General features: G+C 44.2%; 1 protein-coding gene across 2 annotated transcripts in view; it reads right to left on the reverse strand.

Annotated features, from left to right (window-relative positions):
• METTL24 (methyltransferase like 24) overlaps positions 1 to 13,971 on the reverse strand; it is a 96,865-nt gene that overhangs the window by 21,440 nt on the left and 61,454 nt on the right. For both annotated transcript variants that reach the window (XM_030556117.1, XM_030556119.1), the window contains exon 4: positions 13,380 to 13,608. In XM_030556117.1, the coding sequence (XP_030411977.1) occupies positions 13,380 to 13,608 (229 nt within the window). The remainder of the gene's footprint in view (positions 1 to 13,379; positions 13,609 to 13,971) is intronic.

Raw genomic sequence — 13,971 nt, forward strand, 5'->3', positions numbered from 1 at the left:
GCACTAGTTTGATTTCCACTGAATTTGCAGTAACTGGAGTAATAACACCTAGTTGATGCTAAAGCATATGGGAAGCTCACGCATGGAAACAGTTAGTGCTCAAAATGCATCCTGGAGTAATTTACAAGACACGAGTGGAGTTACAGCAAGGATGAACTTGGCCCAGCATGCACAAGTATAACCTCAGAGGAACTGAATGTGTGTCATGGGCAATAAGTCTTGCATGAATGCATAAATCAAATTATAGAGCTGGAGACAAATGCTTATTGTTGAACCACACACGCTCCACTATCTGGGGATTATTGCTTTAATGTAGACACTTTAAAAAAACATTAGCTTTACATTTTCTAGGTAGCTTGCCAAAATGTAATTTTTGCTGGTGATCTTCATTTCAGCAACAGCCAGCATGGAAATCAGACATGTGAGAAACAGGTTTGCAAGAGCTACAGTAGTTCACAATGCAAAATTTAGCTGGAGTACAGTTAGTATCTCAAGAGAACATTCAGACAGGAACTGAAAATCAAACATTCTTTTTTGAGTGATGGTCCCTGTGTCGATTCCAGATGTGGATGTGCATGCATGCCATGCGCCAGGAGGTCTTTGAAGCAGTGTCTGTTGACCTGCACGTGCATCCCCTCATGCTCACAGCCTAGGGTATAATAGGCCATGTGGGCCAATGCTTTTCAAGTTCCCTCTGACTGCCACTTGGCTGGAATCAGAACCCCTGTTCCTTCATGCTCTTAACTCTGCTACGAGTGATTTCCTGCTTGTTTTCTTTTTATAGTTGTATATAGTTGTTGGTAGTGTTATATAGCTGTAGTTATTAGTAGATAGTTTCGTTTTTTGCCACATTTGAGGGAAACACCCGCCTCTTCCAGAGACTATGCCCTGAGTTCATGGCTTCAAGAACTGTGCCTCTTTTCCTTGTTCATTTTCAGTGAGCAACAAGCCCTAGCGCTGCCTGTATCACCTCAGTGAGGCCTACATTGCCACCTGCTGATCTATCTGTAAGTCATTCCTGCCTCAGGAAGTGGAGGCATTCAGATCCAGGACTGGTGGAACCAGTGGTGCACCACCTGTCATCGGCACTCCTCAGAGCTCCCCAGGCACCAATCTGACAATACCGAGATGTCAGCCAAGCCCCACCATGAAGGAAAGAAGCATGGACATAGGCATAAGAGCAGATCCCCATCCAGGAATTCCCAAAATAGCAGTGTTTCCTCCCCAAGCCACGCCAGAAGTTGTGCATCAATCTGCCCGCCAGACCAGCTCCCAAGTTACCCTGGGTGAAGGGTAAAGAGAAAAAGAAGCGGGATCCATTAGTGCCTGCTCCAGTGACTGCACTGGTTCCTTCACCAGCGCATTTCCTGCTGCCTGCATCACCAGCACCCTGGACTTTATCTTGTGCAACCCTGCACACTCCTGGCTGCCTGGAACCACTGCTCTCAGCGGAGGAGCTTTTTTTCCCATACCCACACTCCCCACTGCTCTCTGGCCCTGCACACACCACCGTCTTGCCATCTACAGAGGATGAACCACTATTGCTACCCCCAGAGTGGCATGGCCCCTTGCCGTGCCTCACCCCGTTGCTGGAACCATCCTCCAAGTCTGAGGATTTCTCAGAGCCAGAAGTCTCATTCTTGCCTCCCCCTCGCCAGAGTCTGGACTTGTGCTGCAGACCACCATATCCCTGAGCCTACACCTGCTGTGGAATCATGATTCTGTTACCCTCAAGGCCCACCCAGGCACAGAGATCCTTACTACTGGCTACTGTAGGATCCCTATTGGGGACCACAGGCACTGCTGATGGCCTCTTACCAACATCTCCCATTTGCCCTCCAGCATCATCTGTTTCTGAGGATGGAGAAGGAGAGGAGGAACTGGTACTGCCGGTTCCCACAGAGGCCTCTTCATCCCCAGATGAGGCCCTTATTCCTGCCTCATTATCCCCACTGGACCACCACAAATATCAATTATTACAATGGGTGGCAGCAGATGTGGGGATCCTGTTGGAGGCGGTCAAGGACACACAACACCAGCTCCTGGACATCCTCCAACCCCAGGGATCGTTATGTTCCCCTACCTGGATATCTGGCTCCTAGTTGTGATCTCCTGCCAATGCCTCCTCTCCACCATCCTCACTGTCTACGCTCTTCTCACCTCTCTTGGGAACTGTATCAATGAGGACAAGTCAGTGCTCATACCTACCCAACAATCCACTTAATTGGGGCATGACTTGACTCCGACGCAGCACGGGCTTTTCTTCCAGCGGACCGCTTCACCACCAGCACAAACCAAATCACAGGCCTGCGCCGCAACCCCATACCTCCATTCTGCTGCTGTCTCTCTCTTCTCAGACATATGACAGCGTGTACCTCAATCAAGGCCGGCTCTAGCTTTTTCGCTGCCCCAAGTGGCGAAGCGGGGGGGGGGGGGAAGCGGCACTTTGGCAGCTCAAATAGGAGGAGAGGGACTGAGCGACCCGCCGCCAAATTGCTGCTGAAGACCCGGACGTGCTGCCCATGTTTCCATTGGTCACCCCAAGCACTTGCTTGGTTCGCTGTTACCTGGAGCTGGCCCTGACCTCAATGACACAACAGGTCTGTCTTCATATGCATTGCCTCCAGCTCTGGCACATTGTGACTGCCTGCACAGCAAAGTCCTGATCCCCTGGCATGTACTGACGTCCTTCACATCATGGACTGATCCTTCCTAGGTCCTGATTGGTACTCCCTTCAAACCTCCCGTGCCACAACCCATGCTCACAATGGATGCCTCCCTCGCAGCTTGGGGAGCTCACTTAGACTGCCACACAGCACAGGGCATCTGGACATCTCAGGAAGCCAGGCTGCATATAAATATCCTGGAACTGAGGATGTTCCATCTCACCTGCCAGGCCTTTCTTCCCCTCATATGGGCCAAGCACATCTAATTACTCTCCCACAACATTGCAGCAGTGCTTTACGTCAACAAACAGGGTGGTGCCAAGTCTCCCTACCTCTGTTCAGAGTCCATTCACCTTTGGAACTGGTGCATCAAACATCAAGTCACGCTCCAGGCCACATACCTCCCAGGCACCCAAAACTCCCTGGCAGACACACTCAGCAAGACACTCTACCTGAACCACAAGTGGGAGCTGCACAACACCATACTCTGGTGCCTCTTCCATAAGCGAAGCACCCACGTTGGGACCTCTCCACCACTCACAAGAACCTCACACTTCCACTTTATTACTCCAGAGGAGCCATGGGGGAGGACTCAGGACGATGCTCTTCTCCTCTCTTGGATGGACTCTCTCCACTATGCCTTGCTCCCCTTCCCCCTCCTACCACAAGTACTATGCAAGATTTTTCAGGTAAAATACAGGCAGGTAAGCCATCTGCATCAGGTGAAAGTCAGAAGGAACCTTGAGGATAAATCTGGGATGCCATCTCAGGGATACTTTGTCTCTGTGAAAGATCATATAAGGCAAGTCTGCCACAGGGGCCCTGAACTCACCCACCCTCCTGGCCAAGGTGACAGCTGTGAGGAAGCCCACCTCCATCAATAAGTGTAAGAGGAAGCAGGAGTCCAAGAGTACTAATGGTGGGTTCATAAACGCCAATAGCACCATGTTCATATCCTGAGCAGGCGCAGGTCTTAATACTGGCTGGAACATTCTGACAATGCCTGTTAAGAACATTACTGCTGTGGTGTGAGTGAAAACTGATCAGTTTTTCACTGGAGGAAGAAAGGCATTAATAGCTGCTAAATACCCACATTGTGAACTGATGGATAGGCCCGGTGCCTTCAAGAACAGTAGATAATCCAGGATAAGAGGAATCCTGGACTCCTACAAAGGCAAATAAATGATGCTTCTGGCACCACAGGAAGAACTGCTTCCATTTGGCAGCATAGCACTTTCTCGTATAGGGTTTTCTGCTATTGTGAAGGATGGACTGAACTTCCTGTGAGCAAGATCTCTCTAAGTGCATTGCCCATCCAAAAACAAAAAACAAAACAGGCTGCCAGATGGAGGGATGCCAGGCTGGGATGTTTGGTCATGCCTCCATTCTGTGACAATAGATCTGGAAATGGCTGTAGGTGAATGCACAGGCAAGGAGCCATCTGCAGAGCTAAGATGAACCAGAACTATTGCTGCCACCATGATCCTATTAAGATCGTTTCCTTGTCCAGCTTGATCTTCCAAAGGATACAAGGTAGTAGGATGATGGGACAAAGTGTGCTTCAACTGGTCTGACCACTGGATTAGGAAGGCAACCCTTCTGGAGTCGTACTCCTGAGCATCTTGTGAGCAATAGGCCAGGCACTTCCTGCTTCCCTGGGTTGCAAAGAGGATCCAAGATGGGAATCCCCACTGATGAAAAATCTATTAGACCAGCACTCAAAGAAGAATGGTAGGAGAGCCACAAAAGACAGGTATGAGGCTTATGTCTGTACCATGTGCCAGCAAGTGCGAAGAACAACTCTGATACAGTTCAGGCAAGAATCTCAGTCTGTGTGGTCTACATTTAAAAATGTTGGTTTCCACTAATCTGGGCATGTGGCAAAAATTTACTGAGCGCCCACCACTGGCAGCCAATGCTTGAATGAAATAATTCAATGACTCTCATTACCCAGTGAGCATCTTTTCTCTATTTCCTTTTCCCATCATTGTTGAATAGCAGAGTACTTGGGTTTAAACTGACGGTCTCATTGGCAGCAGTAGAAGACTGAACATCAGAGTCTTTCCACAAAGCCATAATTCACTGATTGATGATTATCATATAAATATACAAATATTTATGAATGTTACCAACAGCAGCTGGTGGCATCATGGCTAGAATCTGACAGAGCAATTCCTGGTAAATGAGAGCATGTGTTTACAGACTAATACCTAGAAAATCAGCAGTGATAAGAGTGTGCAGAAAATTTACTTTACCAAAACCACATTTAAATGTCTTTTTAAATTCTGCACAAGTGGCATTGTGTCTCACTGCAAATTATCCTCACCCATTAAACATCCATAGTTTTGTGAGCTTGTGGCTAACTCCTAACATTAATACTTAAAACTCACATTATATTTAATAAGCACTACAGACAGGGACCCAGATCCAAAAAGATACTTAGGCCCCTAAACTCCAGATTTAAGCACCTAAATCTCTGGTTTTAGGCTCCACAGCAATCCACAAAACCCCAGCTTGGCAGCCACCTAACCCTCAAGGCATCTAAACTCACTTGCGCCTAAATCTTCAGGGTAAAAGTTCCCTAGACACAAGGAATCCTCTGGCACCTTATAGACTAACAGACGTTTTGGAGCATGAGCTTTCGTGGGTGAATACCCACTTCGTCAGATGCATGTAGTCCTGTTAGTCTATAAGGTGCCACAGGATTCTTTGCTGCTTTTACAGATCCAGACTAAGACGGCTACCCCTCTGATACTAGACACAAGGGCGGCTCTAGGTATTTTGCCACCCCAAGCACAGCAGGCAGGCTGCCTTCGGTGGCTTGTCTGCGGCAGGTCCCCGGTCCTGCGGATTCGGCAGCATGCCTGCGGGAGGTACGCCAAAGCCGCGGGACCCTTGGACCCTTTGCAGGCAAGCCGCCAAAGGCAGCCTGCCTGCCACCCTCGCAGCCACCGGCAGAGCGCCCCCTGTGGCTTGCTGCCCCAGGCACGCGCTTGACATGCTGGTGCCTGGAACCGCCCCTCCCTAGACACCTACATTTCTGCCTCTTGGCATGCACACTGCTGCCTCATGCTAGGTGTACTGGTGCCTAATTCCCAGTGCAGTCTACTAACTGGGGAAGAAAAACAGAGGAGCTCCTATCTTGCCTGTGGAGCCCAATCACTGGACTGAGCTCCATTGAAAATCCAGACGGAGGAGGTGGTGGAGGTAGAACCACCCACATTATAACTTTTAGCCAATTGATTAGAGCACTCACCCAAGAGATCCAAGTTCAATTCCCCTCTCTGCCTCAGGGGAGAAAGGATTTGAACAGGGCTTTCCCCACATTTCTCAGGAGAATATTCTAACCACTAGGCTATGGGATATTCTGATATGAGCTTCCTCACTATCTCCTATTGATGCTATTCCACTTGGGCTAAATAATTAAATAGTCCTTGGAGCCAGAGGACAAGACCCTGGGTCTCCTACCTCCCAGGTGAGTGACCTAACCCCACTAGACTACAGACTCATTCTCCTCTGCTCCAAAGACTAAGTATTTATACACAGTGGAGCAACTTCTGCAGGATGGACTGAGGGAGCTCATAACAGAACATACCGCCACCCAGTAGTTAGGGCACTCTCCCAAGAAGTGGGTGGCCCCGGTTCACACCCTTTCGACCCTCCTAGGAAGAGGGCGGGAAATTAACCACATCCTAGGTGAGTGCTCTAGCTACGGGACTCAAAGTTATCAGGTCATCACTGCTGCCACCTGTTACTCTAGCTGTTGTGTGTGCAGCAAGACATGCACCTAATTCATTCTCACAAGAAATGATTTAGGCACTTAAACTGCATGACTCCAGGCAAGAGATTCTCAGCTGTGAATCACAAGCAGAAATAGGTGCCTCCTTGTATCCCAAATGTAAGTGCCTTACTCTGTAAGACAGATGGGACCTAGGACACATTCATCTCCTCAGCATCTCCCATTAGGCTCCCTGCCTAGTGTGGTGGCTTTTATAGATCCCATTCCTAGGTGCCTCTCTCTCCCCTCTCTCTTACAGGAAGCTTGGGTGCCTAACTCAAGACTTTGTGGAGCTCATCGCTGTTTCAGTGGTTTCCTAGCTGACTAAAAGTTAGGCGTTGCAACGCCCAGCATCAAAATGCCGAAGGCCCTTTGGAGATCTGGAACACACCGACTAACTCCAAATATCTCTGTGCAGTGGGTAAGTCAAGCTTAATAGAGGATAATGAGATACCAAGATTAAATGACTTGCCTAAGTCAGAGGCTATGCTAGAAATCCATAAGACCACATTGTCTCTCACAACATTAACAACAACAGCCCTCAGGAAGCAGGGACGTGTCATTTTATTGCTTTTAAAAATTGAAAGTAGTCTTTCACCAACCTTTATGCATTATTTTTGAATTTTTTTAATCTGATCATCATATGCAACTAAGTCACTGTGCAATTTTTGCCTTGTATATTTGCTTTTATATTTATTGGTGCTGCTGCCAACACAAATGGTACCAAAACAATATGAGGAATTAATTTTCTGTCATCTTTGATCTTTCTTACCAGCTTTCTCAAAAGTGCAGCATGAAATAGACTTTACATTAACTGCTTTAGGAGATGAAGACAGATGATAAATTACTTGTCCAGGAGGATATGAGGTTATTAATCAACATTACTGCAGGGTATAGTGTTCTGAAGTTGTATCAGGTATTAAATAAGTTAAAAGGGAAATTTTTGGATTTCTATAAGCCTTAAATCTAAGCAAGTTCTATAACAGGGGTAGGCAACCTATGGCACAGGTGCCAAAGGTGGTGCGTGAGCTGATTTTCAGTGGCACTCACACTGCCCAGGTCCTGGCCACTGGTCTGGGGGGCTCTGCATTTTAATTTAATTTTAAATGAAGCTTCTTAAACATTTTAAAAACCTGATTTACTTTACATACAACAATAGTTTAGTTATATATTATAGACTTATAGAAAGAGACCTTCTAAAAACATTAAAATGTATTACTGGCACGCGAAACCTTAAATTAGAGAATAAATGAAGACTCAGCACACCACTTCTGAAAGGTTGCCAACCCTGGTTCTATAAAATGGAATTGACATCTGCTAGCCAGCTTGTCACACGAACAATTCCTAATGCAAAACCCAGCATAAATTAAAATATTCAAATAAAACTTTCATAATTTCTTTTAATAGTAAACTGTGGGCCTGATGCAACTGTATCTTAGGTAAATAATTATTTTAATAGTAATACAGGTAAAAGCAACTCCTTACTGCAGTCTAAAATTATACTCAGTGGTCCTTTGCTGTTAAATGCAAATTCATTTTGCTGTCTCAGTTTCTTGTTTATCTGACTTTCCAAGAGGTCATTGTTTACATGGTTCTGGGCTGCTGACCTATTTTTTTTAGGAATGCAACCCCTGGCTCATTGGACTGGGCATAATAGGACACCCTGATAGATCAGAACTGCTGAGCTCCAGCGGAAGGAAAACTACTGCTGAATAAACAGTTTGCATGTGAGAACGTGCATGATTTTTCATGCACATACTTTAAAGTCAGCATGAATTAATTTGCTTCTGCTGCTACGAGCCCTTCTGTCAAAGAGTCTTATTTTTGCTTTTTAGCACAATCTTTATAACATAAAAAAATGTAATGGTTGGATTTAGGATTTTCAAGAGTGGCATGGAAGCTTGGATTTATCTTAAGATTTCCTATGTTCTTTGTACTGCACACATTCCTGGGTTACAAAGAAAAAAAATTCACCATTTGGAGAAGATGGAAAAGCTGTATACAAAGCTAATACACACACATATATATACTAAGACTGAGGGTATGTCTACACTACGAAATTAGGTTAATTTTATATAGTCAATTGCCTATGTCCACATTAAGCGCATTAAGTCGCTGGAGTGCATCCTCACTACCATGTCTAGCATAGACTTACTCAGCGGTGCACTGTGGGTAGCTATCCCACAATTCCCACAGTCTCTGCTGCCCATTGGAATTCTGGGTTAAGCTCCCAATGCCTGATGAAGGAAAAAACAGTGTCACGGGTGGTTTTGGGTACGTGTCATCAGCCGCCACCACCGCTCGCCCCGTGAAAGAAAGGGCAGACAATCATTTTGCACCTTTTTTCCTGGGTTACCCATGCAGATGCCATACCACAGCAAGCATATCATACAATATCATGCGAGTTGGAGACTTCTGCCTCAGGCTGCTCTCCCAGTTGGAAGCACCGCGTGATCGCACCTACCCCTTACTCCCATGGCTCATGAAACCTGGACAGTAATAAGGAGCAGTTCAACTATAGGCTGAGCAACTGCAGAATGGTGGTAGAATGTGCCTTTGGATGTTTAAAAGCTTGCTGGTGCGGTCTGATGACTAGGTCAGACCTCAGCGCAACCAACATTCCCACTGTTATTGCTGCTTGCTGTGTGCTTCATAATATCTATGAGAATAAGGGGGAGATGTTTATGGCAGGGTGGGCGGTTGAGGCAAATCATCTGGCATCCGATTTTGAGCAGCCACACACCAGGGCAATTAGAAGAGCACAGCAAGGTGTCCTGCAAATCAGAGAGGCTTTGAAAACCAGTTTCATGACTGGCCAGGCTTTGGTGTGACAGTTGTGTGTGTTTCTCCTTGATGCAAACCTGCCCCCTTTGTTGATTTTAATTCCCTGTAAGCCAACCACCCTCCCCCCTTAGAAATAAAGTAACTATTGTTTTAAAATCATGCATTCTTTAGTAATCTTAAAAAAAAAAAAAAAAAAAAAAAAAGAGAGAGATAACAGACAAGGTAGCCCAGGTCCGGTGGGGGAGGAGGGAAGGACGAGGCCACATTGATTTTTAGTGTGGATACAATAAACAAACTGTTTGAATGACAGCCTTCTGTTGCTTGGGCCATCCTCTGGAGGCTGGGTGCCCAGATCCTCCCCCCACATCCCCCGTGTTCTTGGGCGTCTGGGTGAGGAGGCTATGGAACATGGGGAGGAGAGTAGGCAGTTATACAGTGGATGCAGTGGGGGTCTGTGCTCTTGTTGGCTTTCCTGCAGCTCCAACAGATTCTTCATCATGTCTGTTTGCTCCTCCATTAGCCCCAGCATTGCGCCCTGCCTCCGCTCTTTGCACTCACTTAATTCTTTCCTGGCCTCTGCCACTGAATGCCTACATGCATTAAGCTGTGCCCTATCAGTGCAGGAGGACTGCATGAGCTCAGAAAACATGTCATCGCAAGTGTGCGGTTTTTTGCCTTCTAATCTGCGATAACTTCAGGGACAGAGATGATAGGGGGAGCGTAGAAACATGCTACGCTCTACGATTCTGGAGGGACTGCATGGTCACCTGTGCTGCTGAGTTTGCCACGTTGACCAAACAGGAAATGAAATTCAAAAGATCCTGGGGTTGTTCCCTGTGTACCTGGCTAGTGCATCAGAATTCAAAGTGCTGTCCAGAGAGGTCACAATGGAGCATTCTGGTATAGCTCCTGGAGGCCAATACCGTCGATTTGCGTCCACACTTTCCCAAATTCGACCCAGCACGGTTGATTTTAGCGCTACTCCCCTTACCAGGGAGGAGTACAGAAGTTGCTTTTAAGAGTCATTTAAAAAATTGACCTAACCCCGTAGCGTAGACCAAGGCTGAGTGAATTATTTGGTTTGAAATCTGAACCAGCTATCTCCTGAAACACAGTCTGAATTTAGGATTAGTAGGTAACTCTTGAGCAACAGAATGAGCTGCTTCTCTGTGCCCAGTCTAAAAAAAAACAATGGAATTTACCAAGTCTACAGTCAGTAACAGAAGTTCTGTGTTCATCTATCCCTAACATGCTGAGAGTCCTAGTCCTGTAATATTTGCGCTCAGATAACTCTGCCAGAGTCAGGTAAGAGTAGCATGTATAAGAGGACTGCAGCACTGGATTATGTATGGATATTTCAAAAAGTTGAATTGGACTAAACAGAGATTTGCCTAATAACTTCCCTGCCTCTTGAAATGGGGGTAAGTTGTCCAGGTAGCCACAAATTGTTGATACCTACCTATTAGTAGAGAAAAAGCAGCATGTTTTAAATAAAAAATGGGCAGGTGACAATGAGTGGAGTAAATGTTTGCATGTGATGAGACTAAATGTCACCATAGAAACTTTAAATCCCTGTGAAGTTTATGGCTGATCTAGAAGGACAAAAAAATTTTCCCCAAAGAGTGTAGTATATAATTTTATTGAGCTTCAGTTAAAAACATCTATTAATTATTCTTTTACTTTACACTAATTCCAAGATGCCTTGGCTTTAGTTAGCCAGAAAGGATTTATGGATAATGAAAGATCTCCACACAAGTCACTGATTGCTGAAAAATTCAATAGGAAACACACACTTCATGCATATGGGCAAGGTAACATTTACATAGAGGAAATGAACAAGAGTACACTAGGACACCAAAACTGCTCATGAAAGGGGACACAGATGTTGCACACATTTCCTCTTATGTTTCCTAGTTTGTCTAATACTTACTCCAAAGTTTTTTCCCATGGCCATGTCACATCTGTTCCTCATGTATAAATTGGTACACCCTGATGGTCCAGCAGAGGCCAAACATTACAGAGGAGGCACTCACATTATAATGGGAGGATTGCAGATGGTTTTACAGCACCAGTGTGGTTAATGTGTGGACAAAACTTGACTTTAGCTCAAGTGGAGTTGCTTGAAATTCCTCACTAGAAGCAGGGGCAACAATAACTTCTAAAGAAAGAGGAGGGATTTTTAAAGTTAAAAGAATGAAAGGAGGAGAATATTTTAAATGGCTAATTGAAAAATGTTTTGGAAAGTATGTTATGAAAATGTTTCACATTAGCTTATTTGTATAGTCAAGGAGAACATTCCATTCACATTCAGTAGGAAAATGAAAAACTGAAAGTCAGCATATTTACTTTGAGGTACTCTTAATGAACAGCCATTTGTTTGAGTCTTTATGCAACATATAATCCAGAGAAGCAGGGCAGCATTAATCTTCTTAGACTGCCTTTCTAATACAGGGCTGTTGCAGCCATGTTGGTCCAGGATATTCGAGAGACAAGGTGAGTATTTTATTGGACCAACTCACTCATCTCTCACCAATAGAAGTTAGTTCAATAAAAGATATTACCTCACACACCTTGTCTCTATAATACAGAAAAAGTTATGTAAATTGAATTGGCTCATTCAAATACTCAGTAAATGGTAGAACACTGAAAAGCATACAATGGTTTTATTCTCACCGGACAAAATTCAATTCCCACCTTCAACAAACACACTGGCTTCATATGGGGAGTTATATAGAGGTCAGATTATGGAAAGTGGTACTTTGCTCACCATATATGCACGCGCACGCACACCGACCAAATCCTATGTGATATGCATATGTGGCCAATGGATCCATATAACTACAGACTCAGTAGCCATACTTCCATACTTTCTCTACATTCTGAACTATGCTCCCTGACTGCCCTCCACTGGCACAGAAGAACTGCTCTGGTTCTCCTGTGCTGGTGCCTTTTCATGGCCCCTCCATCCAAGGGTGACTTTTACCCAATATACACAGAAGTAACAGAGTCCAATCTTCCGATTCATTCAGGGTCTTATTCTAAATTACTACACTAACCAGATGATTATTCTCCAATAAGTTTAGATTCTAACAAGTTTCATGGGCTTTTCTTTTATATATATATATATATATTATAGAATGTATAATTCTTCACAGCACAAATATCAAAGAAAAGTTCTCTCTGTTCAGATACTCTTTTACTAAAGCATAAGTCTAAAATAGGAACAATCTGACTATGTGATAGAAAAAATGCTCCGCTTTTTACTTTTAAATTCAAAATGGTTCTGTCAGGATAGCTGAGCCAAAATAAAATACTAAAAGGGAAAAAAGGTAAGAAAAAGGGTACCTCATACTTTACAATGACAAACCTATATGTTATGTTACTGCTTGCTCTGAAAGTCCTGCAGGAGACCACCTCCGCAGCTAGGTCTGTCCGTTTCTTAAAACAAAAACAAGCAGAACTAGCTGCAGGCATCAAGGCATATTAACATTTTAATTCATGCCAGCACATTCTCTGAGGGCAATATTCGTTTGAAAGTATAGAGTCTGCATGTCAGGAACTTTGTGAAATGTACTTTGGCAAAAGTCACTGAAGACTCTGCATCTTTACAATTCCCTAAAAGGAGATCAGTCAAGTTCAAGAAAACAGATTACTGCCAATTTCAAACCAGGATGTTTTTTTACTGATGTCTCTAATAAAAATGAATGGCCTTGTGAACATATACAATCCTTTTACAATTTCTTCTGTTCTAATTATAGTTGGAAATGTTCTTGTGATCTTATAAACAGTACTGTATTAAGGATTCACCATTCAAACTCAGATTATGGATAGGGTTGAGAAAACAAGTAGTCAAAGTCAACAGTTAGCCTCTATTAAGAGAGTCTAAAAGGAGAGAGAGGGAGAGACTATTAAATGCCTGGTTAGCGATTTAAAATCAAGGTGTTTGTTGCAAGTGAACTGAAAAAGCACCATAGAAAAGCACCTTCACGACAGAATGTAATACAACTTTTTAGAAAGAGGGGATATCTATTGGAAGAGGATTTTAGAAATGAAAAAGAGTGCCTCAAGCCCTCGGGCTAACAAGGAGGAAGCTTTGGGAATTCTCTCTGCTCGTTATCCTTGCCTTATAATTGCAGCACTTTAATTCTCACCTTCTGATGTCCAAATTCATTCAAGATGGTGCCAAGCTTTTTTCTATGGCTGCGTAGTTTATGAGCAGCAATTGCCGGATTGGGATCTCTCCAGTCAATGGACAGGCGATGGTTCCAGAGGTGTTGTCCCTCCTGAATATGAGCTGATTTGATACTAGGATCAAATCGATGCACCTCACATCCACTGTTGGCCATGCTGATCTCAAACTGGTTATCATCACTGCTCAGTCTACAAAAACAAACAAGATAATATTACTGCAAAAAGAAATTGTACCCAACTGTAGAATGATCCCAGACTTTCATGGATACTCAAGGAGAGATGATACTCCTATATAGTGGCTTTTGAAGCAAAGCAGAGGAACTACTTTTTAGATTGTAAACTTGCTGTATGAATGTATAGCACAATGGTGACCTGATTCTGACTGGATCACTAAAAATAAACAAATGGAATACTATATCTCCTGATAAAGATTAGGAATCAACACCAATAACTTAACAGCAAAAGGAAATTTAAAGAAATATCTATCTTCTTCAGTGCAATATGCTAAGTGATCTTTAAGGTATTTTTAGAGTTTTTTTTCTTTAAATTGTT

This window comes from Gopherus evgoodei, chromosome 3 (genome assembly GCF_007399415.2).
Source record: "Gopherus evgoodei ecotype Sinaloan lineage chromosome 3, rGopEvg1_v1.p, whole genome shotgun sequence".
In the NCBI taxonomy this organism is placed as follows: Eukaryota; Metazoa; Chordata; order Testudines; family Testudinidae; genus Gopherus; species Gopherus evgoodei.